General features: G+C 55.7%; 3 protein-coding genes across 5 annotated transcripts in view; 2 read left to right on the plus strand and 1 right to left on the minus strand.

The window, feature by feature from the left end:
* The window catches only part of LOC102442741 (lymphocyte antigen 6G6e-like), a 1,730-nt gene extending 777 nt beyond the window's left edge, over positions 1–953 (plus strand). For both annotated transcript variants that reach the window (XM_014446930.2, XM_014446929.2), the window contains exons 2-3: positions 32–157; positions 291–953. In XM_014446930.2, the coding sequence (XP_014302416.1) occupies positions 32–157; positions 291–493 (329 nt within the window). In that variant the 3' untranslated portion in view covers positions 494–953. The remainder of the gene's footprint in view (positions 1–31; positions 158–290) is intronic.
* Positions 954–1,848: 895 nt separating this feature from the next.
* Positions 1,849–5,436, minus strand: LY6G6F (lymphocyte antigen 6 family member G6F). Its single transcript, XM_006104608.3, has 6 exons — positions 4,847–5,436; positions 4,032–4,361; positions 3,688–3,951; positions 2,548–2,703; positions 2,309–2,375; positions 1,849–2,177 (listed from the first exon to the last, which is right to left on the minus strand). The coding sequence occupies exons 1-6, from the start codon at positions 4,902–4,904 to the stop codon at positions 2,153–2,155; spliced, it is 900 nt and encodes a 299-aa protein (XP_006104670.1). The 5' UTR covers positions 4,905–5,436; the 3' UTR covers positions 1,849–2,152.
* Positions 5,437–8,428: 2,992 nt separating this feature from the next.
* ABHD16A (abhydrolase domain containing 16A) lies at positions 8,429–21,639 on the plus strand. 2 transcript variants are annotated; one of them, XM_006104609.3, is made up of 20 exons: positions 8,429–8,621; positions 10,092–10,148; positions 10,865–10,931; positions 11,151–11,237; positions 13,073–13,158; positions 14,703–14,776; positions 14,941–15,063; positions 16,759–16,873; positions 16,968–17,069; positions 17,921–17,984; positions 18,369–18,418; positions 18,702–18,825; positions 19,246–19,350; positions 19,543–19,606; positions 20,327–20,383; positions 20,509–20,571; positions 20,711–20,787; positions 20,868–20,966; positions 21,066–21,112; positions 21,306–21,639. In XM_006104609.3, exons 1-20 carry the CDS (start codon positions 8,490–8,492, stop codon positions 21,387–21,389), a joined length of 1,677 nt encoding a protein of 558 aa, XP_006104671.1. In that variant the 5' UTR covers positions 8,429–8,489; the 3' UTR covers positions 21,390–21,639. The 2 variants fall into 2 exon arrangements, with proteins under 2 accessions (XP_006104671.1, XP_014302413.1); XM_014446927.2 differs by lacking the exon at positions 8,429–8,621 and adding an exon at positions 8,856–9,008.
* The last annotated feature ends 2,048 nt before the right edge of the window (positions 21,640–23,687 follow it).

Genomic DNA, 23,687 nt, shown 5'->3' on the forward strand with positions numbered 1-23,687 from the left:
CCACCCTCCTGATCTCACCAACCCGGCAGGTTCTCAACACTCTCCCTGCCCCGCGGCGGCTCCACTTGTTACACCTGCAGCTTCGCCAAACCCTGCTACCCTGTTCCCACCGAGTGTGGGGATGATGAAGCTTGTGGCGTCAGCATCGGCACCTCAGGTAGGACTCTGGTCCAGTGGCCCTCCCCCAGGTGGTCCCCCACCCGCTCTGTCCTGCCCCCCCTCTACCCCTGGCCCGACCTCAGACCACCCCCCTCAGCCTCACGCCTCAGCATCGCCCCTTCCTCCCACAGAGCAGAATGAGGTCATCCAGCGGAAAGGCTGCCTCCCCAGGGCCCAGTGCCCTCTGCCTGGCCATGCCACCTACTGGTCACGCTCCTACGCGCTGCGGCACCACTGCTGCGACCAGGACCTGTGCAACGGGGCCCCCAGGCCCCTGGTCCCCACCCTGCTCCTCACCGCCAGCTTCACCTGCGGAGGCCACCTCCTCCTCTAGCCTCCTCAGAGCTGCGGCCCTCAACCCAGACGCCCTCACCATCTCCGCGGCCCTGGAGACACCTGCCTGACACTTGAGATGTGGCCAAGTTCCTGGCTTGACAGACAGGCCTCAGCGCCCTGGCCCCACAGCTTTGCAGAGCTCTTCCAAGACCTGATTCCTGTGGGCCCTCCTCCAGCCCCTACAACTTGCCCAGAGCCCGGCCTCATAAAAATGCTGTTCTGTGTCTTTTGTCTTTTTTAGATACCGAGGCTGATGCCCTCTCCAAGCCCCAGGTCTCTGGCAAGGCAGGTGCTTGATGGAGCTGTGGGTCCCAGGCAAGGGGGTGGCAGGGGCCCCAGTATGGAGAGGAGGGGTGTCTTGCCAGGGAAGGTCCATTTGGTAGATCAGGAACTTAGGAAGGAGGGCTTGGGGAACGATGAAGGGCGAATTTAATAAAGTGCTATCTGGGGTCTGGTAACACTGCCGTGCGTGTGTGTGTGTGTGTGTGTGTGTGTGCGCACGCATGTTTTCTCTAAAAGCAAACTGTAGTTCTTGGTGGTTGCGCTGGGGCTGGAACCCGAACCATAATTGTCATCTCGTTCTCTGTCTGTCATTCGCGCCTCCTTCCTGCCGACAGATGAGCTGAAGCCACTGCAGAGTGGAGGCTTTAGGTGAGAAAGCCTCCAAGAAAGCTTTTCCCAGCGAGGCCCAGGCTTGAGCAGATACACAAAAGGGCGCTGGAGGAGCTGCTGTGAGGGTGTGGCTGGGAGGCCAGCTCATTTCTGCCTGACCTGCCCGCGTGGTGAGCTGGGAGCGTCCCTGCCTCACCAGCCCAGACCTGCCCCTGCTCCCCAGACAGCCCTGCACGCAGGGCCCATCACAGCCCCGCCCGGGAATGCACGGTCCCGCCCCGTGGACACTCCTGCCCAGGGAGATAGTGTGTGACTCGGATCCCAGGATGTCAGGGTGACATAAGCGACTCATTGCTCCGGATGCCACAACGGAGTGCCTAGGATAAGGAGGGTGGCAGGGTGGGGCCGAGCATGGGCCCCATATTGACCCAGCTCCCTCCCCTTCCATCTGAGGGAGTCTGGGGTCTAAGTGAAGGTGCTCGTTCTCTCTCAACTCTCCTCTGCTTCGTGACGATGGAGCTGTTGACCTCATTTAGAGGCAACTTGAGTTTCCTTTCCATTCTCCCTGTCCCTCAATCCCCCTGCTTCGTGCTTCCATTTTTCTCTACCTCTGATCATCTCATCCCTTGGTCTGATTGAGTCTCCTCCCTTCTCTCCCCTTCAGTTTCCCCCATTTGCCCTCCGGCTCAAGGCCCTGGATTCCTCTGTCTCCTCTCTGCCCACCCCACCCTCCTCACCCCTGCCAGCTGCACCAAGCTCCCCTCCAGCTGCACCAGCTCCCTCAGTCCCATGCCTGTGGGTTCAGGGCCACCCTCCACTGGCTGCTACAGATAGGAGACCACACTTTTTCAAAGGTGACATCACAAGATAATGAATCTCCTTTCTCCCCCCCCCGCCCCCCAACACACACAGCTTGTCTGTGGGAGACCAGCGGCTGTGACGTAGCTCGCTCGGCCCCACCCCTCTCGCCAAGACTTTCAGGGGCTCTTTCAGTGCCACGTGGCCAGGGAGACCGCAGGTCACTCTCCAGCAGATGCCACGGAGATCATCTGGTCTTGGGGGCAGGTGGGCTGTGGGTTTTGTGGAACAGAAAGATGGGTTAAGGACACTTCCATTCCTACCGCCTCAGGAGCAGGACTCCTGTCCACCCCAACCCAGTGCCCTCGGGGATGTAAGCCTCTGTCCCCTCGTTGTTCCTCACCTGAGACGGGCCAAGTGGATGTTCTCATAGACCTGGATTTCAGGTTTGAACTGAGGAACCGAGGCATCTGGGGAGAAGGAGCCACATGGAGTGAGGCAGACAGTCACCAGATAGCCCAGAGCTGCCTTCCCTCCCCTCCCCTCCCCTGGAGAAGATGTGGTACAAAGGCAATGCGAGCCCCCCTCCAGCTTGCACCCAAGTGCTCTCTTCTTCCCCCTGCAGGGGGGGGGGGTCCTTACCTCTGCACTGAGCCCCCTGGACCCTCCGCCTCCAGAGCATGATGCTGAGGACCAGGATGGCGAAAGCCTGGCCTGCTGTGAACAGCAGCATCAGGATCCAGGGCACATCCCAGCCTGTGGAAGGGGCGCAGAGGGCAGGGGAGGCATCCGTGGGGGCTGTATAAGGGCAAGAGGCAAGGAGGGAGGCAGTGAGGGGGTCTGTCCCTGTGCCCCAAAGAGAGGCTTCCCACATCGACTGGTGGGCTCTCCCAAAAGAAACTTCCGAAGTTTCCCTGTCCCCAGGACCCACCCCCACTTTGCCCCTTTCTAGGTCTCTCACCCTGACCCATGAGCCAACAACGCCTCCCACACCCAACACACACGACAGCTAACTCCAGAGCAGACCGCCAGCCATGCTGTCATTCCTCCTCATACCCCTCACAGTAATCCACCCTTTCAGGGAAAAAAAGTGCTTTGCATGTATTCATTCTTCCGCCACTCACTCCGTAGCATTTGCTGAGTGCCCACCACATGCCAGGCACCGTCGGCGAGTGGGTGTCGGGGCAGTAAAGCCCCGCCCCTGCCATCACTGACCTTTGCTGATGGAAGTAGGGGCCCTGGGCTCCTCCCTCCCGCGTGTAAAGGGTTATCCCACATCCAACAGCGTTCTTTCTTTGTATAATGGACTTTTTCTGGTAAAACAATCACATATTTTTCTCCTTCTGCCTTTACTATCAATGGGCCATTATAACATCCGTGCATATATCTTTTCTTCAAAAGACAATTATCACCCCAGCAATAATTCTTATTTTCTTCCTCTCTGCTATGGGATATTTCACACAAATCATAGGTTAGCCTATTTTTAAACAATGACATATTCCACAGAAATCTTCTCCCCCCTCTTGGCTATTGTCTATTCCACCAGAAAGTTGGCTTAACCACCCGCTCCTCGGTTATGGTTACGGCTTCAGCTGAGGGGGGAAAGGCCCTCCTCCCGCAGTGATGGTCAGCTCCACCAGAAACCACCCTCCTGACCGGGCCAATAACAAATTCGCCTCTTTCTCACCTCCTCCCCTGGCCAGCAGGGTGGATGTGCCAGAAGGAACACCCTTCCCATCCCGCCCTGCCCCCCGCACCCCGGTGCCCCCCGCACCCCGTTACCTGCCAGGCTAAAGCTGACCCCCTTGTTCTGAGGCCCGACGCAGCGGATGAGCCTGGGTCTGCGGCCCCTGGACTCAGGAAGCCCCTCCCCGGGACACACCAAGAGCAGGGCAGCCCCGTCGCCCCAGAAGGCCTGCACATGGCCCCTCACAGGGCCCCTCCCCTCCACCCAGGTCACAGAGTCCAGGCGCCTGGCAGGGACCACGGAGCACAGGAGGACAGAGCAGGCGGCTCCGTCTGCAGCCTTGGCAGAGAACTGTGATCCTGTGGGAGAGAGGGGCCCTCAGTTCCTTGCTCGGGCTTCCCCATCTCCCAGTAGCCCCTGGTCTCATGCCCCCACTCACCTCTGAGCACGGAGACATCATACACCCTCCAGTTATGGTATTTGTGGCGCTGACCCAGCACCGCGCACCAGTACCGCCCAGCGTCTCCCTCCTTGGATCCTTCCAGCCACAAAGAGTAGTTCCCCAGCAATTTGAGCCTGGACTCCCTTCCAGGCTTCCCGGGGTCTGGGGCTGGCCTGGCCACTTGGATTTGGGTCACCAGGGCAGTGGAGGAGCCTGCTGCAGGGCTGCGGAACCAGGACAGGAGTTCGTCCCCATGGAGGGTGGGTGGCAAGGGACATGGTAGCTCCATTGCTTCCCCCGAGGCCACATAGATGGCCTGGATGTTGTCTGTAGGGAGGGGCTTGTGTGAGGCCAGATACCTCCATGAGATCAAACCCCACCCCACCCCCCATCTCAACCTCCAACCCCTGGCTTCCTTCCTTCCTGAGGTCTCCCGGCACTGGTCTGGCTATAAGCACACTTCGCAAGGGACAGCTACAAAAAACGGTGAGATGGAGAGAGAGGGTAGGGGCTTTCCTCCCTTTCCCCAAATGCATGAGGGAATCTGAGGGCAAGAGAGAAAAGGTGGAATAGTTGGCAAATACCCGTATTTCTTCCTCTCATTTCTCCTTTTCTGGAAGCAGTTACTCACCGATTCTCATTTTCTAAAGGAAACTGCACATGACCTGGGTCCTCAGGGTCTCTGGGTCTCTCCCAGTGTTAGAGGTGGGGGAGGTCAGCTGGGGAAAATCTACCTTCGTGAGTCAGATGCCTGCCCCAGGCCCCTAAGGAGAAGCGGCAGCCTTGCAGAGCCCCCACCTCCTGCTCTTTACCTGCAGCAGCCTGAGGAGGCCCCCCGAGGAGGAGAAGGAGGAGGAATAAGACCGCCATGGGAGAGCCTTTCAAGTTCTCTTGCCTGGGACCTGGTGTCCCCGGGGAGGAACCAGAGCCCAGATAAAGGCCTGCCCTCCCTGGTCTGGAGTGACAGGCTCTGGAGGGGATGGGAAGTTGGGGAGATAAAGCCTAGTTGCAAGTCCACTGGCGGAAAAATGACCACTGCCTCTCTGTCCTGATGGGAAAGAGGCCCAGTCCAGGCCTCTCCGAAGACAGCCTCCTCACCCTTCTGACTCCTGGCCCCACGTCGGTGGAGGGACTCCGACAGAAGCCTCTCCATGCCGAGAAGCCTGCATAGAAGGGGTCCTGCCAGTTTGGAAGCCTTTTCTCCTCCACCTTAAGAGATGCCCGCCATGAAGGAAGGAACTGAGTCTCCAGGTTGGTCTCCATGGAACCCAGCATGAGACTGTACACCCAGTCAATACCTTAGAAATTATTTAAAATGGCCTTTCTTGCCCTAACCTGTTTGGCTCAGTGGATAGAGCGTCGGCCTGTGGACTGAAGGGTCCCAGGTTCGATTCCGGTCAAGGGCATGGACCTTGGTTGCGGGCACATCCCCAGTAGGAGGTGTGCAGGAGGCAGCTGATCAATGTTTCTAACTCTCTATCCTTCTCCCTTCCTCTCTGTAAAAAAAAAATCAATAAAATACACTAAAAAAAAAGCTAACAGATATATATATTATGTAGGTGTAAGGTACAAGGAAAAATAAAACCTGTGTTCTATTAAGAAACAGAATATACAGACCTCTTCTCATCAGCCTCTGATGAGTATATGAAGTTATTACTCAAGGAGGAGAGTAGCAAGGACCTGGAAAATTCACTGGCCCCAGGCAGTGCTCTCAAGGCAGATCTTCAAGTGGCCTACAGTTCTTAATGTGTTATTTATTTTTAAAGGCTACTTCTTTAAAAAAAAATTTTTTTATAAAATAGTCTATGTTAAGTCTAATCAAATAATTGAATCGATATCCCCTCTTGTGGGAACTGACCTTTAGGCCACTTCACAATGGACATTCCCTTTTGCTTAGACCACATTCCACTTGCTAAGTCCATTATCTCTCCCCTCCGGAGTTTCCCAGGATCCGGACCTGCACAGAGAATTCTCTGCCCAGAAAAAACCCAACTAGAGTCCTTTAAAAACCTCTAATTCCCCGTCTTTGGGGGTGCTGGCACCATTTTGGGGCTCAGCCCATCTGGTCTCCAGATGACCTAACCCTATATAATAAAAGCCCAATATGCTAAGTGTCCAGTCATCTGGTCCTCCGTTTAACCAATCAAAGTGTAATATGCTAATGATATGCTAAGGCTGCTCAACCGCTCGCTATGACATGCACTGACCACCAGGGGCAGACTCTCAACACAGGAGCTGCCCGTTCGTGGTCAGTGCGCTCCCACAGGGGGAGCGCTGCTCAGCCAGAAGCCAGGCTCACAGCTGGCAAGCACAGTGGCGGTGGCAGGAGCCTCTCCCACCTCTGCAGCAGCACTAAGGAGCAGCGAGCTGAGCGGTAAGGAGCAAGCAGATGGATGGTAAGGAGCGAGGGGTCCCAGACTGTGAGAGGGTGCAGGCCGGGCTGATGGACGCCCCCCTCCAGTGTATGAATTTCATGCACTGGGCCTCTAGTATATATATAAAAGTCTAAGCAACTGGATCATTGGTGGACCAGCCGGTCGCTATGAAGCAATCTGACCACCAAGGTGCGAACACTCAATGCAGGAGCTGCCCCCTGGTGGTCAGTGTGCTCCCATAGCAGGAGTGTGGCTCAGATGACCGACAGGCACCAGAAGCCCCCTGGCCAGCTCATGGGGAGCTCAGCTGCATCAGAGGCGGGAGCCTCTCCCTCGGACACTCCCCCTGCAGCTCCTCCCCAGCCACCTGCAGCTTCGAGCACTACTTCGTGCTGTGCGGGATCAAGGCAGCCAGCAGGCTAGAGCCCAATGAGCTGGTGGGTAAGGCTGGGCTGCAGCGGTGCAGAGGTCCACTGATCCCCGCAGGCCAGGCTGAGGGACCCCACCAGTGCACAAATCCGCGCACTGGGCCTCTAGTAAATTTACAATCCCTTACCACTTTGGCCTCGTGAGTTCCTCCTCTGGTGACCCTAACAGTCCATGCATACCAAAGACTATATCTAATGTACAACTGTATAATAGCTAAATAAACTGTGGCATCGTTAGACAACGGACCATTCGATAGCAATGAGAATGCACCAATCACTGTGATATACAACCAGATTGAATCTCACAAACATAACGAGAGTAAAAGAAGTCATAAAGTACACAAACAGGCAAAAGTAATCTAAGCCCTGGCTGGTTTGGCTTAGTGGATAGAGTGTCGGCCTGTGGACTGAAGGGTCCCGGGTTCGATTCCGGTCTGGGGCATGTACCTTGGTTGCGGGCACATCCCCAGTGGGGGGTGTGCAGGAGGCAGCTGCTCGATGTTTCTCTCTCATCGATGTTTCTAACTCTCTATCCCTCTTCCTTCCTCTCTGTAAAAAATCAATAAATTATTTTTTAAAAAAAGTAATCTAAGAAAATCAAGGTTGTGGTTACGCTTTGTGGGGTGGTAGCAACTGGTGGTGACACGCAGAGGGTCTTCTAGGTGGTAATGATGTGTCTGTTCTTGATCTGGCTGCTGAGGCATGGATCTACGCAACTGGTGCGCTTTTCTGTGTGCGTTCACTGTAATAAAAAGCTAAAGGCTGGCCCTTGCCTGTTTGGCTCAGAACATTGGCCTGTGGACTGAAGGGTCCCAGGTTCAATTCCGGTCAAGGGCATGGACCTTGGTTGCGGGCACATCCCCAGTAGGGGGTGTGCAGGAGGCAGCTGATCAATGTTTCTAACTCTCTATCCTTCTCCCTTCCTCTCTGTAAAAAAAAAATCAATAAAATACACTAAAAAAAAGCTAACAGATATATATATTATGTAGGTGTAAGGTACAAGGAAAAATAAAACCTGTGTTCTATTAAGAAACAGAATATTACCATTTCAACTAAAAATTAACTATGCTGTGTAACACTTTTCCAAATTTGCTCTTTATCTTTCAGTTGTTCATTACATTTTACGTGTTTTTGAACTTTATACAATGCTGGCATGTTGTACGTAATCTGTGGCTTCTTTTTTTTCACTCGACATTAGAGATAATTCAACCATTTTCTTTTTCACACACCTTCACCATACTCAGCCTATCCATGGTCATGGTGTAGTTGTCCATCGTTTACCTCTATCAAAAACTTTATATGTTTTTTCTTCATAAAATCTTGTATTCCTAGACACCTAACCTTTTTTTTGTTTGTTTTTGTCAAGTGTTCCTAATCCTACATCCTGCCCAATGTCGCTCCAGTGAAAAAGCTGGTTGAACTCTGCCCGGTCACCTGCTAACTCTCCGCGTTCCAAGCTCCTCCGACTAATTTCTGACCATCGCCGCCCCCGTAGGTCCCCGGCACCGGATCCCTCTCCCGGCTGAAGGCCGCCCGCCGGGGCTGGAGGCGGAGCCAGTGCGTGCTGACGTCAGGGGCACGCAGCCCCCGGAGGCCGGGGGGCGGGGCTAGCGGGGAACTGCAGCCGGAGAGCGGCGGCCCGAGCCGGGGCCATGGCGAAGCTGCTGAGCTGCGTCCTCGGCCCCCGGCTCTACAAAATCTACCGCGAAAGGGACTCTGAAAGGGCGCGGTCCGGCGCCCCTGAGACTCCAGCGTCGGTCACTGCGCCCCCTCCCAGCTCCTGGGTGAGTCGCGTCCTCCCCCCGTGGGGACATGGTACGGCCCGCGCCCCTTTGCGGCCTTGCCCCGCAGAAGCGCCCATTATCGGAAATCGGGGGAGCCCGCTTGTCAAGTCAGTTGTGCGCGCAGCCTGCGTGGTGCTTCCGGGTTAAAGTGGCGCCTGCGGACTGGCCGCCCGGTCGCCGTGTGCCGCCGCTCCCTCCTGCTCCCCGCGCTCCTGCCTCTCCTCCCGCGGCCCCGCCCGGCCGAGACTTCCCGGCCGGCCCGGTGGACTCCCAAGTCCTGGGCAGACGCTGCGCGGGCTCGGGCGCTGGATGGCTTTGCCCCAAACTGTCGATTTCTTCGCCCTCAGTGCCCCTGGGTGCCTCCGGCTCCGTGTTCCCTTCCCTGTGGTACGTTTTGCATGTCCACCGGACTTTTCAACAAACGCCCTGCCGGCTGCGCTCCGCCTCCCGCAGCCTGCTCCGGAGACCCGGGGGCATTGCGCGCATGGACCTGGGCACGGCGGTAGGCTGTGCCCTAAGTTCTCCTCCTTCTTATCTCAAATGATGTTTCCGGTCTCCTGTAACTGCCCACTCCAGCCACATTTCCTTTCGTTGATCAGCCCACTTATTTCGGATGTCCTTATTTCCCTCTTAAAGTTGTCATGCTGCCCGTTCCTGTCTTTCCTAACCCCACTCTCCCCATAGGCACACGTCCACAGCCCATTTGAACTGGGTCTCGAGCCCGGCTGGCGGGGCTCGGTGGTTGAACGGCGACCTATGAGCCAGGAGGTCATGGTTCGATTCCCCGACAGGGCACTTGCCCGGGTTTCGGGCTGGATCCCCGGTGTGGGGCGTGCAGGCGGCAACCGATCAATGATTTTGCCTCATCATTGATGTTTCTATCTCTCTCTTCCTCTTCCTTCCTTTCTGAAATCAATTAAAAAAAGAAAAACTTAAGCTCTAACCGGTTTGGCTCAGTGGATAGAGCATCGGCCTGTGGACTGAAGGGTCCCGGGTTCGATTCCGGTCAAGGGCATGTACCTGGGATGCGGGCACATCCCCGGTAGGAGGTGTGCAGGAAGCAGCTGACTGATGTTTCTCTCTCATCGATGTTTCTGACTCTCTATCCCTCTCTCTTCCTCTCTGTAAAAGAAATAAAATAAAATATAGAAAAAAAGAAAAGAAAAACTTAAAAAAAAAAAAACTCACTGGGTTTTGAAAACCAAGCCAAAATCGTCCAATGCTGCTTTCATTTTTGCTTCTAAGTCCAGCCCCCTGTGTTTGTTCTCATGGTCTGGGGGTCGGCGCCGGTGGGGGGGAGGGGAGATCAGGTTCAGAGCATGGCTGGGAAGGGTCTTTGGGAGCCAGGGGTGTCCTAGGAGGGACAGTTTTGGAGGCTAAAACCAGAGGACACACATTAGGGCTTCCAAAAGGGAAGGGGAAGAACTTGTCAGGGGGCAGGATCCTTAACGTGGGCATCTGTTTTGGCAGGATACGTACTATCAGCCCCGGGCCCTGGAGAAACATGCCGACAGCATCCTGGCACTGGTACGTCTACCCTGGCGCCTGGGACTACTGCCTCTCTTCAGCCCCAGTGGCCCTCCTGACCTTTCTCCTCCCCAGCCTGGGAGAGGAGTGCCCCTGGGGTGGGGCCTGCTCCAGGCTCGTAGCTTACCTCTCCAACACACAGACACACTATCAAGCGCGTGCTTTCTTGGCACTCCCGTTGACTGTGCCCACTTTCTCTGGGGCCAGCCTGAGCTATGAGGAAAATGTGTTTACTCTTGGAACCATCCGCAGGTGCTGAGTCCTGCAGTCCCCAGTGACCTGTCCTCCTGGCAACTAACCTCTTTGGCTGCAGGGACAGCTGTTCTCTCTGGCAGGATTCCTATGGTGATGTTTGTGCATCTCTTGGGGACCAGGCTGTCCTGAGCAGGAATGGAGGAAAAGACTTGATTAACTCGAGTAGAAAGAAAGCCTGGCCTCTAAATGTGATGGATTATGTCTAGAGATGATAACAGGAAGAAAGTAGAACTTGTACTTACTTTTACCAGCCTGTTATGCTCTGACACATTGCCCTCAACAAATATTGAGCACCTACTGTGTGCATGATGTCATGCACAGGATAGGTACGTCACATAATATCCCTCAGGTTATCCACTTTGCTCAGAGCCTAGGCCTGGAAACGGCAGGGGAGTGCGTGTGTGTGTGTGTGTGTGTGTGTGTGTGTGTATTGATTGCTTGTCCCTGTCTCTCTGCTGCAGGCTTCAGTCTTCTGGTCCATCTCTTATTACTCCTCTCCCTTCGCCTTCTTCTACTTATACAGGAAAGGTCAGTGTGGTTTCAAAGGTGGTGGGACAGGACACGGGCAGGTGGTTGGCAGATGAGCCGACCCCCTAAAGAAGACAGGGGACCTGCAAGGATGGCTTCGCTTCCGTCTTCTCTCGGCTGCCCCAGTGAGGGAGTGTGGGGCTGGAGGTTGGGGGAACTGGGAAGCGCATCTGAGGGGCAGTGGGGAAAGCTTCTCACATGATTTCTCTCTCCTCCCAGGTTACCTGAGTCTGTCCAAAGTGGTACCGTTCTCTCACTATGCTGGGACGTTGCTACTACTGCTGGCAGGGGTGGCCTGCCTCCGAGGTAGGTGGAGAAAGAGCCTGGTTGGTATCTATTCATCATTGGTAAATATTTATACAGCAGCTTCTGCAGTTTTGTGTTGGGCCCTGAGGGAGAATAATTGAGAATGGTCAAGGCGTGATCTTTTCCTTAAAGGGCTTGAGTCCTAAATATGAAAAAATAATTATGAGAAAAGTTTGCTATTAGCTAGAAAAGATGCATATACCCTACCACTCTTCCACATATACTCATACCTATGTTTGTAATAATGCTAAACTGAAAACAACTCCACAGCCACAAATAGTAGGGTGGGTAGATGCATTAGGGAGTATAGTCCTATAGCAACAAACTAAAGCAATGCAAAGGAACAGACTCAGCTACACTCAGCAATGCAGATGTAGTAATACATGTAATGCTGAAGGAAAGAAGCTGACTGCCAAATAATTTATGCAGTATGATTCCATTTATGTCAAGTTCAAAAGGGAAGTGTATGTAAGTGGAAAACCATGGGCATTGTTATCTTGTTTTTCATTGTTATCTTTTAAAAATATATATATATTTTTTAATGTATGTTTTTTTATTGATTTCAGAGAGGAAGGGACAGGGAGAGAGAGACAGAAACATCAATGATGAGAGAGAATCATTGATCGCTGCCTGCTGCACACCTCCTACTGGGGATTAAGCCGGCAACCCCGGCATGTGTCTTAGACTGAAATAGAACCTGGGCCTCTTCCCCAGTCCTGTGCTGCTCTTTCCCCAAAGTAACCACTGTCGTCGGGTGTGGTTTTTTCCTGCATTTTTTTATCCTCACTGAGAATATGTTTTTATTGATTAGGAGAGCGAGGAAGGGGAGAGAAACACTGATTGGTAGGTTCCACTTATTTCTGCATCATTGGTTGATTCTTGTATGTGCCCTGACCAGGGATCGAACCTACAGCCTGGGTGTGTTGTGACGGTGCTCCAACCAGCTCAGTACCCAGCCAGGGCTGCACTGACATTTTTGTCCTGCAGCTTGCTTCGCTCTCAGCATTGCTGGGTGCTACCTCTGATGACACACCGCATTCTAGTTCATTCTAGTTTTATTTTCTTTGTAGCACTTATCCTTCTCTGAAATTTTCTTGACTGTTTTTTGTCCTCCAGCCCCACCCCGCCCCCAACTAAAGTGGCAGCTCTCTGAGGCCCGGGCCTTTGCATCTCATTTACTACTGTCTTTCCCATGTCAGAGCAAGGCCTGGCACCTGTTGGGTCATTGGAAGGACAGGTGTCAGGTTTTGAGGCTCCTTGACAGTGAAGGGAGAGCGGATGCGATCACTGAGGGGCCGGGTGAAGAGCAGAGGGAACTCAGCATTGAGAATGGTTCTTGGTTCAGAGAGGGAGGTAGCATGGCAACCAGGGAGGAGCGGTCCAGGAATTGGAAGGAGGCAAGAATGGAGGAGGGACAGGGAGAGTGCTGAGACCCAGGTGAGGGGCTGGAGGCTGGAGGAAGGGGACTTGGGCCCAGTGAGGAAGTAATTATGGGGCAGGAGCGAGACTGTGCAGAAAGCGAGCGGCAGGCGTTGGCGAAGGACGGCAATGGGAGAGGGACCCCAGTGTTAGCGGGGCCGAGATTGAGGGTGCGTGGCCTCTTCAGGCTGGGAGAATGCGCACTCAGGGTGGGCGGTCAGCAGTCTGGGAAGAAACAAACTGAGGGCCAGCCGAGGGGGACGTGCTGCGGCCAGTGCTGGCTGTGCAGGGGGATCGGCTTGCCCTCCGTTTCTCCAGATCTGGGACCCTTTCCTCTCATTTCTCCTCCGGGGCCTTCTGCTTGCCCGTCTCCTGTTCTCTTCCTGAAACCTGCTCATCTTGCTTCCCTCCACCAGGCGTTGGCCGCTGGACCAACCCCCAGTACCGGCAGTTCATCACCATCCTGGAGGCCACACATAGGAACCAGTCTGCGGAGAACAAGGTGAGAGAGTCCAGGGCGGGTGCCAAGCAGGTGCCGCTACTGCCAGGGGGAGGGTGTGCCCGCTGCCCAGGGACCTGTCACTTCTCCTTTCTGCACGTGAACTGTCCGCCATGAACTTTTCCTTCCTCCCCTTCTAATGGAGTATTCTGCCAGAACGGTCTCCTGCCCTCCCCCTCCCCCCGCCACCTGCAAGAATTGCCTAGATGTAGAAACATTGGCGGGGTTTCTGTCCCAGAGCTCAGGTCAGTATATGTTTTGTTGCTGTGTGCATTGAGCTCCGTGCTAGTTTTGTTCGGGGTTGGGACAAGATGGACAGGGATGTCCACTCTTGTGCCCGGGGCACAGCGTGGCGCCAGGAGGGGAAGCCAGGGCACAGGGTCCGGGAGCGGTGCCCGCCGGCCAGGCTGGAGTGTGATTACCCTTGAGAAGGGCGCAGGACCCTGTGAAGCTCTTTCCTGCTACAGGGCTTTCTGGGGCCAAAGGCCGTGGCACCGCCATTGAGCACACCACAGTTTGCCGTGCCCTGCAGTCATGTGACTGGCATGTGCGCTTTCTAATCCTCACAAGAACCGCGTGAGGGGCCTCACCACCCTCACTCACCCATCGGAGGCAACAGGCAGAGGACGGTGACCCTGGCCGAGCCCGAGCTGAGGAGTGGCTGGGTCTGAATTCGAGTCCAGTCTGAGCAAAGCCTGCCTGGACTGTGCTTTTCTTCATTTTGTTTTGTTTTTGCTCTTTATATTTTTGTACAAAATTTCTGTTGCTCTCTCTGAGTCAAGTTATTTTTGATCAAAAATTTCTCTGTTTGAAGATATTGGAGCCAGTGTTTGGACTCTTAAATGATCATAAGTTTGCTGAAAGGGATACATGAATCAATTCCCACATACATCATTCTCTAGTGACTAAAAACATTATGTACTATATCTTCCACATATATTAACTATTATACATAAATTATTTTAAAAGTACAACTCTATTAAAAGTATTAATAAATAAAAAAAAAATTTCTCTGACAGAAAATAAGAAACAACTCTCAACATAAAGTAGAGCACTGGGATCTGGGGGCGGGGAGGGACACGGAGGGGAGGGAGGTGGCCCTGAGGGGCAGGCGGAGGGCTTCCTTCAGGAGGCGCCCTCTCCCCTCTCGGAGGGGCCACTCTGGACATGACTTCCCTCCTCCCCTCTCACCCAAGCTTGGGGTAGCCAGTCTGATCCACTGGGGATTTCTGAGCCTCCAGACAGCAGAGGCGCAGGACCCAGGTGGGGAAGGGAGCAGGACTGGCCACAGCGCCCCTCCCTCAGAAACACCCGCACCTGCGGCCGCCCTCCTGGGGCCCAGCGGCCTTGGATGTTGGTGAAGCGCAGCTGGAAGCGGGCAGACGGCGGGCTGGTTCCCGACAGGACACCCTCGCTGGATTGTCCGGCCGCCGCCGCCTCCCAGGCTGCCTGAGGGCCAGGCCCCAGGATGACAAGGGTGGGAGGTGGGCCTCCCTCCACTTCTCAAGCCCCTTGGAGGCCCAGCTCCTTCTCTCCCCACCCCACAGAGGCAGCTGGCCAGCTACAACTTTGACTTCAGGAGCTGGCCAGTGGACTTCCACTGGGAGGAGCCCAGCAGCCGGTGAGCCGCAGCTCTTCCCTCCGTCCCTGCTCGCCCCTCCCTCCCTGCGGCCAAGGCCTGCCTCCAGCACCCTCTCCTTTTAGACCCACCATCCCTCGGACCTCAGACCTCCCCCCCCCTTGCTGCTCCCGACCCCACCCTCCCCTCATCTTTCCATTCCTCAGGAAGGAGTCCCGAGGGGGCCCTTCCCGCCGGGGCGTGGCCCTGCTCCGCCCAGAGCCCCTGCACCGGGGGACAGCAGACACCCTCCTCAACCGCGCCAAGAAGCTGCCTTGTCAGATCACCAGGTGGGAAGCAGCAGGGAGGAGAGGCCCGCAGGGTGGGAGGGTGGGGGCGGGGATAAAGTGGGGGGGCAGGGCTCTGGAACTGGGTGCTCCATTGTAAGACAGCTGTCATCCGCTGCGTGCTTCATATTATTTGTGGCAAAGTCATGTTTATCCATGTGCACGTGTGAAGGAAAGGGCTCCTGGCGGTGAGGGAGAGCTGGGGGAGTAACACTGTTCTGTCTGACACGAAAGCTCTTTTTGGGTGTTTTTGGTTAATCCTCACCCGAGGATATTTTTTTCATTGATTTTTAGAGAGGGTGGGTGGGTGGAAGTGGAGAGAGAGAGAGACATCAAATTTTGCCTCCCCCACACACACACCTACCGACTGGGGCCGGGGATTCAACTGCAACCCAGGTACGTGCCCTTAATCAGGAATTGAACCTGTGATTCTTGGGTGCGTGGACCAACGCTTTAACCACTGAGCAACATTGGCCAGGGCCACGAAAGCTCTTTCGATGAGGCCTAGAGGGAGGTGGGGAGGGGACACAGAGCCCTGGCTGTGTCCTGGCTCCTGGCCATCCACCTGAGCAAGCTAGTTTGTGCGCCGTGCGTAACCCACCTCGCAGGTTGGCGACAGCACGTAGGGTGGCGTTTGTGAAGGGCATCGAGCTCTCGGGGGACCGGAGAGCATGAGGTAGAGCCCAAGGAAATGGTAGCCGTGGGCACTGATGATGCTGGAGTAACAGTGGAGCTCCTGGTGGTGGCGCCAGAGGCACGTTCCAGGCCAGGGAGGGCAGCCGTGGTGGCTGGTGCTGACAGTGCTGACTGTCAGAGGGGCGAGCAAAGTTGGGGTTTTCAGGGGGATGCTGGAAGGGGTCATGCAGTGTTGTTCGGGACAAACCCTACTCGGGGGTGAACTGGAAGTGGTTAATTGTTCTTGTCAGCAGCAGCACCTACTACATCTTACATGTCCAGATTAGCACATTTGTTCAGTAAAAGTTTATTACGCCCTACTGTGCGCCAGGCTCTGGCACCTCCTACGGGCAGATATCAGGCATATCAAAGTGAGCAAAACAGCCCTCGCTGGTTTGGCTCAGTGGATAGACTGTTGGCCTGCGGACTGAAGGGTCCCTGGTTCGATTCCTGTCAAGGGCACATGCCTGGATTGCGGTCTCGATCCTCAGTAGAAGGCAGCCAATCAATGATTCTCTCTCATCATTGATGTTTCTATCTCTGTCTCCCTCCTCCGTCCCCTCTGAAATCAATAAATAATAATAATTTTTTTAAAAAGTGAGCAAAACAGCCAGGTCCCTGCCCCGAAGGAGTTGCAGTCTATTTGGTGTCTTTCAAACTACCCATCTTGACCTACTAGTGACTCTTGAAATTAATTTAGTGAATCACCGTCATTTTTTTCCCAAGTATTATTTGTTTTGGGACTTTTATTAAGTTGCATTTATACATGAACAGATTCATCTTTAATAACTTTGCTTTTACTTATTACATATATAAAGTATTGTGTATTATCTCATAAAACTTTCAGAATTGTATATACTGGGCTACAATATAAAATGTATATCTTACAAAGGTTGCAGTAAAAAAAGTTTGAAAAACACCAGCCTTGTATATATATTTCATTAAGTCCCGAAAGAGGCCAGTGAAGCTGTTTGTGTTCGGTCTGGGACAGGCCTGGGCCCCCTTAACTCCATGCTCCCACAGCTACCTGGTGGCCCACACCCTGGGGCGCCGGATGCTGTACCCCGGCTCCGTGTACCTGCTCCAGAAGGCCCTCATGCCTGTGCTCCTGCAGGGCCAGGCCCGGCTGGTGGAAGAGGTGAGCCTCCTGCCCCTGCCCCTCCCCCCACAGCTCTCTCCCCTGAAGGAGGTGGCCTCCTGCCCTTAACTTGGCCTTGCATCTCCCCACTCAGTGTGATGGGCGCCGGGCAAAGCTGCTGGCCTGTGATGGCAACGAGATTGACACCATGTTTGTGGACCGGCGGGGGACAGCTGAGCCCCAGGGACAGAAGCTGGTGAGAGGGAGCAGGGGTAGGGGCCCGAGCTAGAGTGTGGGGAGGGCAGCGAGGTTCTGGGGGTCTCAGGAAGCGCACCTGTGGTTACCCCACCCCCAGCTCCACCTAAAGACCTGCTGGTGCAGGAAGCCCACCACAGGGAACTAGATGAAGTGCAGCTGACATTCAAAGACCAAAAGTCGTCATTGTAATCGTCCCCGAGAAGAAAGCACTAACCACGTGCAACACCTGTACTCAGTCCCCACAACCCCGGGAAGAGGTCGTTTATATTGGCCCCTTACAGATGGCACAGAAGCTTCCCGGGTCACAGTTAGCTGGTGGGAGAGCCGGCATTTGCACCGGCTCCAGAGCCCCTGCCTCCATGAAGCAGCCCTGGAAGCAGCACTAAGCCAGCAGGCGGGGGAGCAGGTTCCAGTCCCGGCTTCTGCCCGCTGCAGGAGCCCAGGGAAACCCCATCGTCCAGGCTTTGGCCTGGGGCACCTTGGAATTAGTGTGGGGGTGTAGACTTGAGCTCAGAGAGGGAGAGGAAAAGCAATTGCCATACCACACAAAAGGCAGTCAGAAAAAGTAGACCCCAAACCTGGAAATGAAAAACCTCAACTCCCATCCCCGAGAGACCCCGCCTGTGTCTCCAAGGGCAGCTGAGCGGGGCAACTAGAACATTCTTCCTGGATGTTTGCTCCTTGCCTCTCAGCTCCGGGACCTTGTGAAACCGTTGTTTCTATTCCCCATGGAGAGAACAGGAATGCGCCTCCCTCTTCCCTGCGAAGCTCCCACAGCTGCCCTCCCTGCCACACGGGTTCCTCAGCCCCTTGGCCCTTTCCCAGCCTCCTTCCTGCCTCCTTCCGCAGGTGATCTGCTGCGAGGGGAATGCGGGCTTCTACGAGGTGGGCTGCGTCTCCACACCTCTGGAAGGTAGGCCCAGGGCTCAGCCCTCTTGTCTCTGCCCCTTGGAATGGAACATCCCCATCTTCCCACATGGACGTGATCTCCCCTGGCCTGACCACTTTCCGTGGGTAAAGTCTGAAACCTTCACTGTGGGGAAAGTCCTCCCCCCATTTGCTTTGTGCACCATACGTCCCTGCCCTGGGCTGTGTCCCTAACCTTTATCCCTCCTCACGATCACACATCTCCCTCTGCTGCCTCGGGACCTTTGGTGGGTGTTGTCTCCCCATCCTGGGAAGGCTCAGCGTTATTTACCCCTGGTGGGCATGGTTAGTGCTCTGGTGCCCTGCTGCTGGGGGGGGCGCTGGGGGTGTAGGCCAGGAGGCCCCAGCCCCTCCCCACCTTGTGTTGCAGCTGGGTATTCAGTCCTGGGCTGGAACCATCCAGGCTTTGCCGGGAGTACGGTGAGACCCTCTGCATATTTCTGTGGGGCTCCCACTCACCTGTGACCTGGGTGCCAAGGGCAGGGAGCTGCAGGCATGGGGAGCCTCTCACAGGGGGGTTGCAGGAAGGAAGGCAGTGGACAGAGGGTGGATCTCTGTCCACGCTGGTTTCTGGGGAGAGCCCCCCCTTTTACTCCTCTGTTGCAGAGTAGCTGCAGGGAGGGTCCACTCTGGGAGGGTGTGGGCGGCAGGCCGGCTGGCCGGTGGTGCTGACCCACTCCTGCCTTTGCCCTTCCTCCTGCAGGGGGTGCCATTCCCACAGAATGAGGCCAACGCCATGGACGTGGTGGTCCAGTTTGCTGTTCACCGCCTGGGCTTCCAGCCCCAGGACATCATCCTCTATGCCTGGTCCATCGGCGGCTTCACTGGTACCAGCCTCCCTCCTCCCCACACTGTACGCTCATGCAGCTCCCCCTCCCCCAAGGGGAGTGGCCCGGAGTGGGGTGGAGGCTTCAGGAAGGAGAGGGTCTCGGGCTGGTCTGGACGAAGGTATCCTGTGCACATACACTTCACATTTCCTTCCACACTGACACCCCGTTTTCACAAGTAGACCTGGGGCCTGGGCTGGGAAGATCAGGGAGGCGAAGCTTCCTGTGGGTTGTCTCAGTGCACTGTCATCGTCTCGCTCCGTCCTCCAGGCAGTGCCCACGAGTGACATGAGGGCCAGGAGAGCCCTGGGGCTAACCTAGTAGGGAGGGTGGGGTCAGCCTACAGGGTCAGTGGGAGGAGGCTGGGGTGGTGGGCGGGAGTCCCTCAGTCCTTGCCCTTCTTCCCGGTCCTGGTACCAGCCACGTGGGCAGCCATGTCCTACCCAGACATTAGTGCTGTGATCCTGGATGCCTCCTTTGATGACCTGGTGCCCTTGGCCTTAAAAGTCATGCCAGACAGCTGCAGTGAGTACAGCCGCAGGCCTGCCTTGCAGGGGGTGGGCTGCCCTGGCGCTGTGAGCTGGCGATGGTTCCCGTTTCCATGGCGGGGAGTGGGTGGCCCCTTGCTGAGAAGCAGACTCCCCCATGAATAGCGAAGACCTTTGTGTTGGGCAAGGGCTTTGTCTCTGCTCTCCCTTCACTTTCGTCCCACTCTAGGGGGCCTGGTGACCAGGACCGTGAGGCAGCACCTCAATCTAAACAACGCAGAGCAGCTGTGCAGGTAACACCTGCCCCCCTGAGCCCCCTCACAGCTCTGCTGGGGGTGCAACCGCTGAAGCTAGTACTAAAGTGCAACTTGGCAAGTGACCACCGCCCCAAATCCCTTGAGTGACCCTGCCCCCACCCTAGATGGCCTAACCCAGGTCCCTGGGACCCTCCACCTTCTTCTTCTTTTTAAAATTGATTTCAGAGAGGAAGGGAGAGGGAGACATAGAAACATCAATGGTGAGAGAGAATCATCGATCAGCTGCCTCCTGCACGCCCCCCACTGGGGATCGAGCCTACCACTTGGGCATGTGCCCTGACGGGAAGTGAACCAAGACCTGGTTCATAGGTCGACGCAGGCCCTTAAATATTCTGACTCATCCCTGGGTGAGGGTCTAGACCAGGGGTGGGCAAACTTTTTGACTCGAGGGCCACAATGGGTTCTTAAACTGGACCGGAGGGCCGGAACAAAAGCATGGATGGAGTGTTTGTGTGAACTAATATAAATTCAAAGTAAACATCATTACATAAAAGGGTACAGTCTTTTTTTTTTTTTTTTTAGTTTTATTCATTTCAAACGGGCCGGATCCGGCCCTCGGGCCGTAGTTTGCCCACGGCTGGTCTAGCCCATGGGCCTTGCTGAGCAGGGGCTAGGAATACAGCCAGTGCAGGATGAGGTGGCCAGCTGCCACCTGCCTCCCTGAGCTCTCCCGCCCCACTGCTCTGTCCCCTGAAGGTACCAGGGCCCGGTGCTGCTGATCCGAAGAACCAAGGATGAGATCATCACCACCACGTGAGTCCTGGGAACCTCTACCTCCTGGGTCCCAGAGAGCCAGACAGTTGCCCTGCTCACCTCTGCCCACTAGAAACCCAGGTATCCAAACCCTTCCTCCCCTCCATGTACGTTCTCACCTCCAGGGCTCCTGAGGACATCATGTCCAACCGAGGCAACGACCTCCTGCTGAAGCTCCTGCAGCATCGGTGAGAGCCAGGGTGTGTGTGTGCCTACCTGTACATGTGTGTACATGTGTGTACACCAGCACCAGGAGGAAGGGAAGAAGGCTCAGGGATGAGGAGTGAAGCGAATGGGTCTAACTCCCATCTGGCATCGCCCCTGCAGGTATCCCCATGTGATGGCAGAAGAGGGTCTTCAAGTGGTGAGGCAGTGGCTGGAGGCCTCCTCGCAGCTGGAGGAAGGTGAGAGGGGATCTGGGGAGGCTCTGGGTGGGGCTGGCAAAGCCAGGTGCTGATGGGCCCTCATGTCTCTCCCTGACTAGCCTCGATTTACAGCCGATGGGAGGTAGAGGAAGACTGGTGTCTGTCTGTCCTCCGCTCCTACCAGGCGGAACACGGGCCAGACTTCCCCTGGAGTGTGGGTAAGGCGGTCCTGGGGCAGGAGAGGGGGTTGGGAAGAGCCCGGGAAGGGGATAGATGCCCAGATGCATGGGCCATGTTTGAGCACCTCCTCTCTGCAGGGGAGGACATGAGTGCACGTGAAAGGCAGCAGCTGGCTTTGTTTCTGGTGAGTTAAGGGGAGGGAAGCAAGATGGGGGTGCCTGAGTGGCCAGGGGCACATGTGGGGCTTGGGGACAGTTGGAAGTGGCAGCTTTTATAGAGTGGGTAGTGGGTTTGGCGGTAGGGGGGGGGGAGAGATGTCTGGTGGCTGCCACTCACTGCAGTGCTGTGCACCCCACTTGTCCCGCCTCTTCCCTTAGGCCCAGAAACATCTGCACAACTTCGAAGCCACACATTGCACCCCGCTCCCGGTCCAGCACTTCCAGATGCCCTGGCACCTCTAGGGACCAGCCCTCTAAAGTCAGCACTGGGCCTCGTGCTGAAGGACTGGTGGGAGGAGGCCTGAGGACGGGCCCTCGTGTTTGTGATTCTGTGTTCATGTTGCTGTTGAGTTTGTGGAGCGTGGAGTCCACCCCCTTTTCACTGTTCCTCTTGCATGGGTCCTTCATCCATCCTGCAGTACCTGACCTCCTGGCACACCCTGCTTTAAATGAATGGATTTTTCCTAATAATTAATAAAAAGTATTTTTTCTACTGGCTGGCTAACTGTGTGACTGCCCAAGTACCCAGGGACAAGGCGCTGAAACCTTGAGGGCCGGGCTTTGGGCAATCCCAGCCCATCCAGCCAGTTCAACCCTCTCCATCTCAGCTGCTCCTCAGGCAACGGGCCCCCAAGCCTCACCCTTCCCTGGTGTGCTATAGTTCTCACCACTGCAGCCCCTGCCCCCACAGTCCCCCTGCCTACACCCAGCCCAGGAGCCCAGGTGGCCTATTGCTTCAACTCACAAGCTTTGTTGTTTACAAGAAGTGCTCTCCAGTGCCTGATTTTACCTACTCAGCTCTGCTACCGATTTCCAGGTCCAACTGGCATGATTTCACCATCAGTATCCCGCTTTCCTTGCTCAGCTCTTGCTACTTCCATGGGGAGTGAGGGACAGTCTGCTCCCCCCGTCTTATGCAGCAATTCCTGCACCCCCTCCTCACCATGCCCTCATGCCTCTCTCCTCACACCCTCTGCAAGTCAACAAACACAGGGCCTGCCAGGGGCTGGGTGCCCAGGACTCATGTCCTCCCAGAACCACACTTTTTGGGCAGCTGTTAGAACATTCTTAGGTCGAACCTGAGGAAATCCGTTCCCTGTAGCTTCTCTCCTACTCCCAGTCTTTGGACCTCATGGAACAGAACGAGTCCCTCTCACCCATCAGCCCTCTTTCCCAGATGAGACACCCCTAGACCACCCTGGGCGCACTGTTTGAACAAGATACGTGGGTGACAGTGTTCTCATGTCCTCTACAGCCTCTTGCTAACTGCAGTGTCTCCTCCAGCCCTGTGCATGAAGCCCGGGCAGAGGGGTCTGCTCCCGCCAGCTCAGCACCGTGGCCGGGAGGGCACTCTGCGCCTCCTAGAGGCGTCATCTGAGACTAGGTGACTGCGCCTGATATTTGGGGTTAAAAGAGGGGAGGTGGCCACAGCTCCAAAAAGTTCCACCTTTAGCAAATATGGGAGAGCTGAGAGTGGCACCCTTCCTCCGTCTGTCCCAGGGGCAAACAGGGTGGGGAGTGCGAGCAGGAAGCCGTGGGACCTGGGACCAGTGCCTGGTTCTGAACCTGGCCCTCCCAGATCCACCACAAGTTAATCCCCTGGAATCCAAGTTTTTGTTCAGCTAAAGGAACCTCCTTAAATGCAAATGGGCACCCAGCTGCACCTCCCACACCCTGAAGAAAAAGGACTCCCCTTCCTGGCCTTGGCCACTAAGAGCTCCACTAACCTGCCCTACCGCCCCCTCCCCTCCCCTTCCCCTGCACTACAGAGAACCCTGAATGCCAGGAGGAGCCCTGGGCACCTCAAGAGGGGGTTGGGGGTAGAGGGGACGCTCAACATTTGAATCTGGGCCACCCCACCCATGGGCCTCAGTCTTCCTCCTCTAATTACTGCCAATTGCTCCCCACCTAATAAGGCTCCAGCAGCCGTTGTTTTCAGTGCCATCCCCTCTCACCCCACCCCCGGTGCAGCCAGCTCCCTCACCCTATGTAGCAGGTTTCCAGGAGTCTCAGGCAAGACCAGCTGAGATGCGACCCGGTACCTGCTGGGGCTCTAGACGTTGCTATGCTGGGCACCAGGCCAGGCCTGACACCTAGGTGTCCGAGTAGTTGGGCAAACTGGGAGAGAGGCTGGAGGCTGGGAGAAAGGAGAGGTAGCTTCTGAGTGGGAAACCGGGGAAGAAGAGGTGGGCCAGCCCTCATCCTACCCCGTCCATTGGCCCAGGCTCCACCCCCCGCGGCTCCGAGTGGGCGGTGCTGGACTCCGCTGACGGCGGGTTTGGGTTGAGGTTCACTCCAGGCCCCGGAGGGAGCATGTATTTCCCTCACAGCTGTACAGTGAGAGGGTGGGGGGCCCAGGCGTGGGGGACAGCCCACTCCCTTATCCATCCATCCATCGGTCCATCATCCATCCACCCACCGGTCCGTCCATCAATCCACCGGTCCGTCCATAGGTCCGTCCATTCATCCATCCATCTACCCACGAACGGTCCGTCATTCCATCGATCATCAACCACCGGCCGGACATACAACCACCCGTCG

The sequence above is a fragment of the Myotis lucifugus genome, unplaced genomic scaffold (assembly GCF_000147115.1).
Source record: "Myotis lucifugus unplaced genomic scaffold, Myoluc2.0 scaffold_585, whole genome shotgun sequence".
In the NCBI taxonomy this organism is placed as follows: Eukaryota; Metazoa; Chordata; class Mammalia; order Chiroptera; family Vespertilionidae; genus Myotis; species Myotis lucifugus.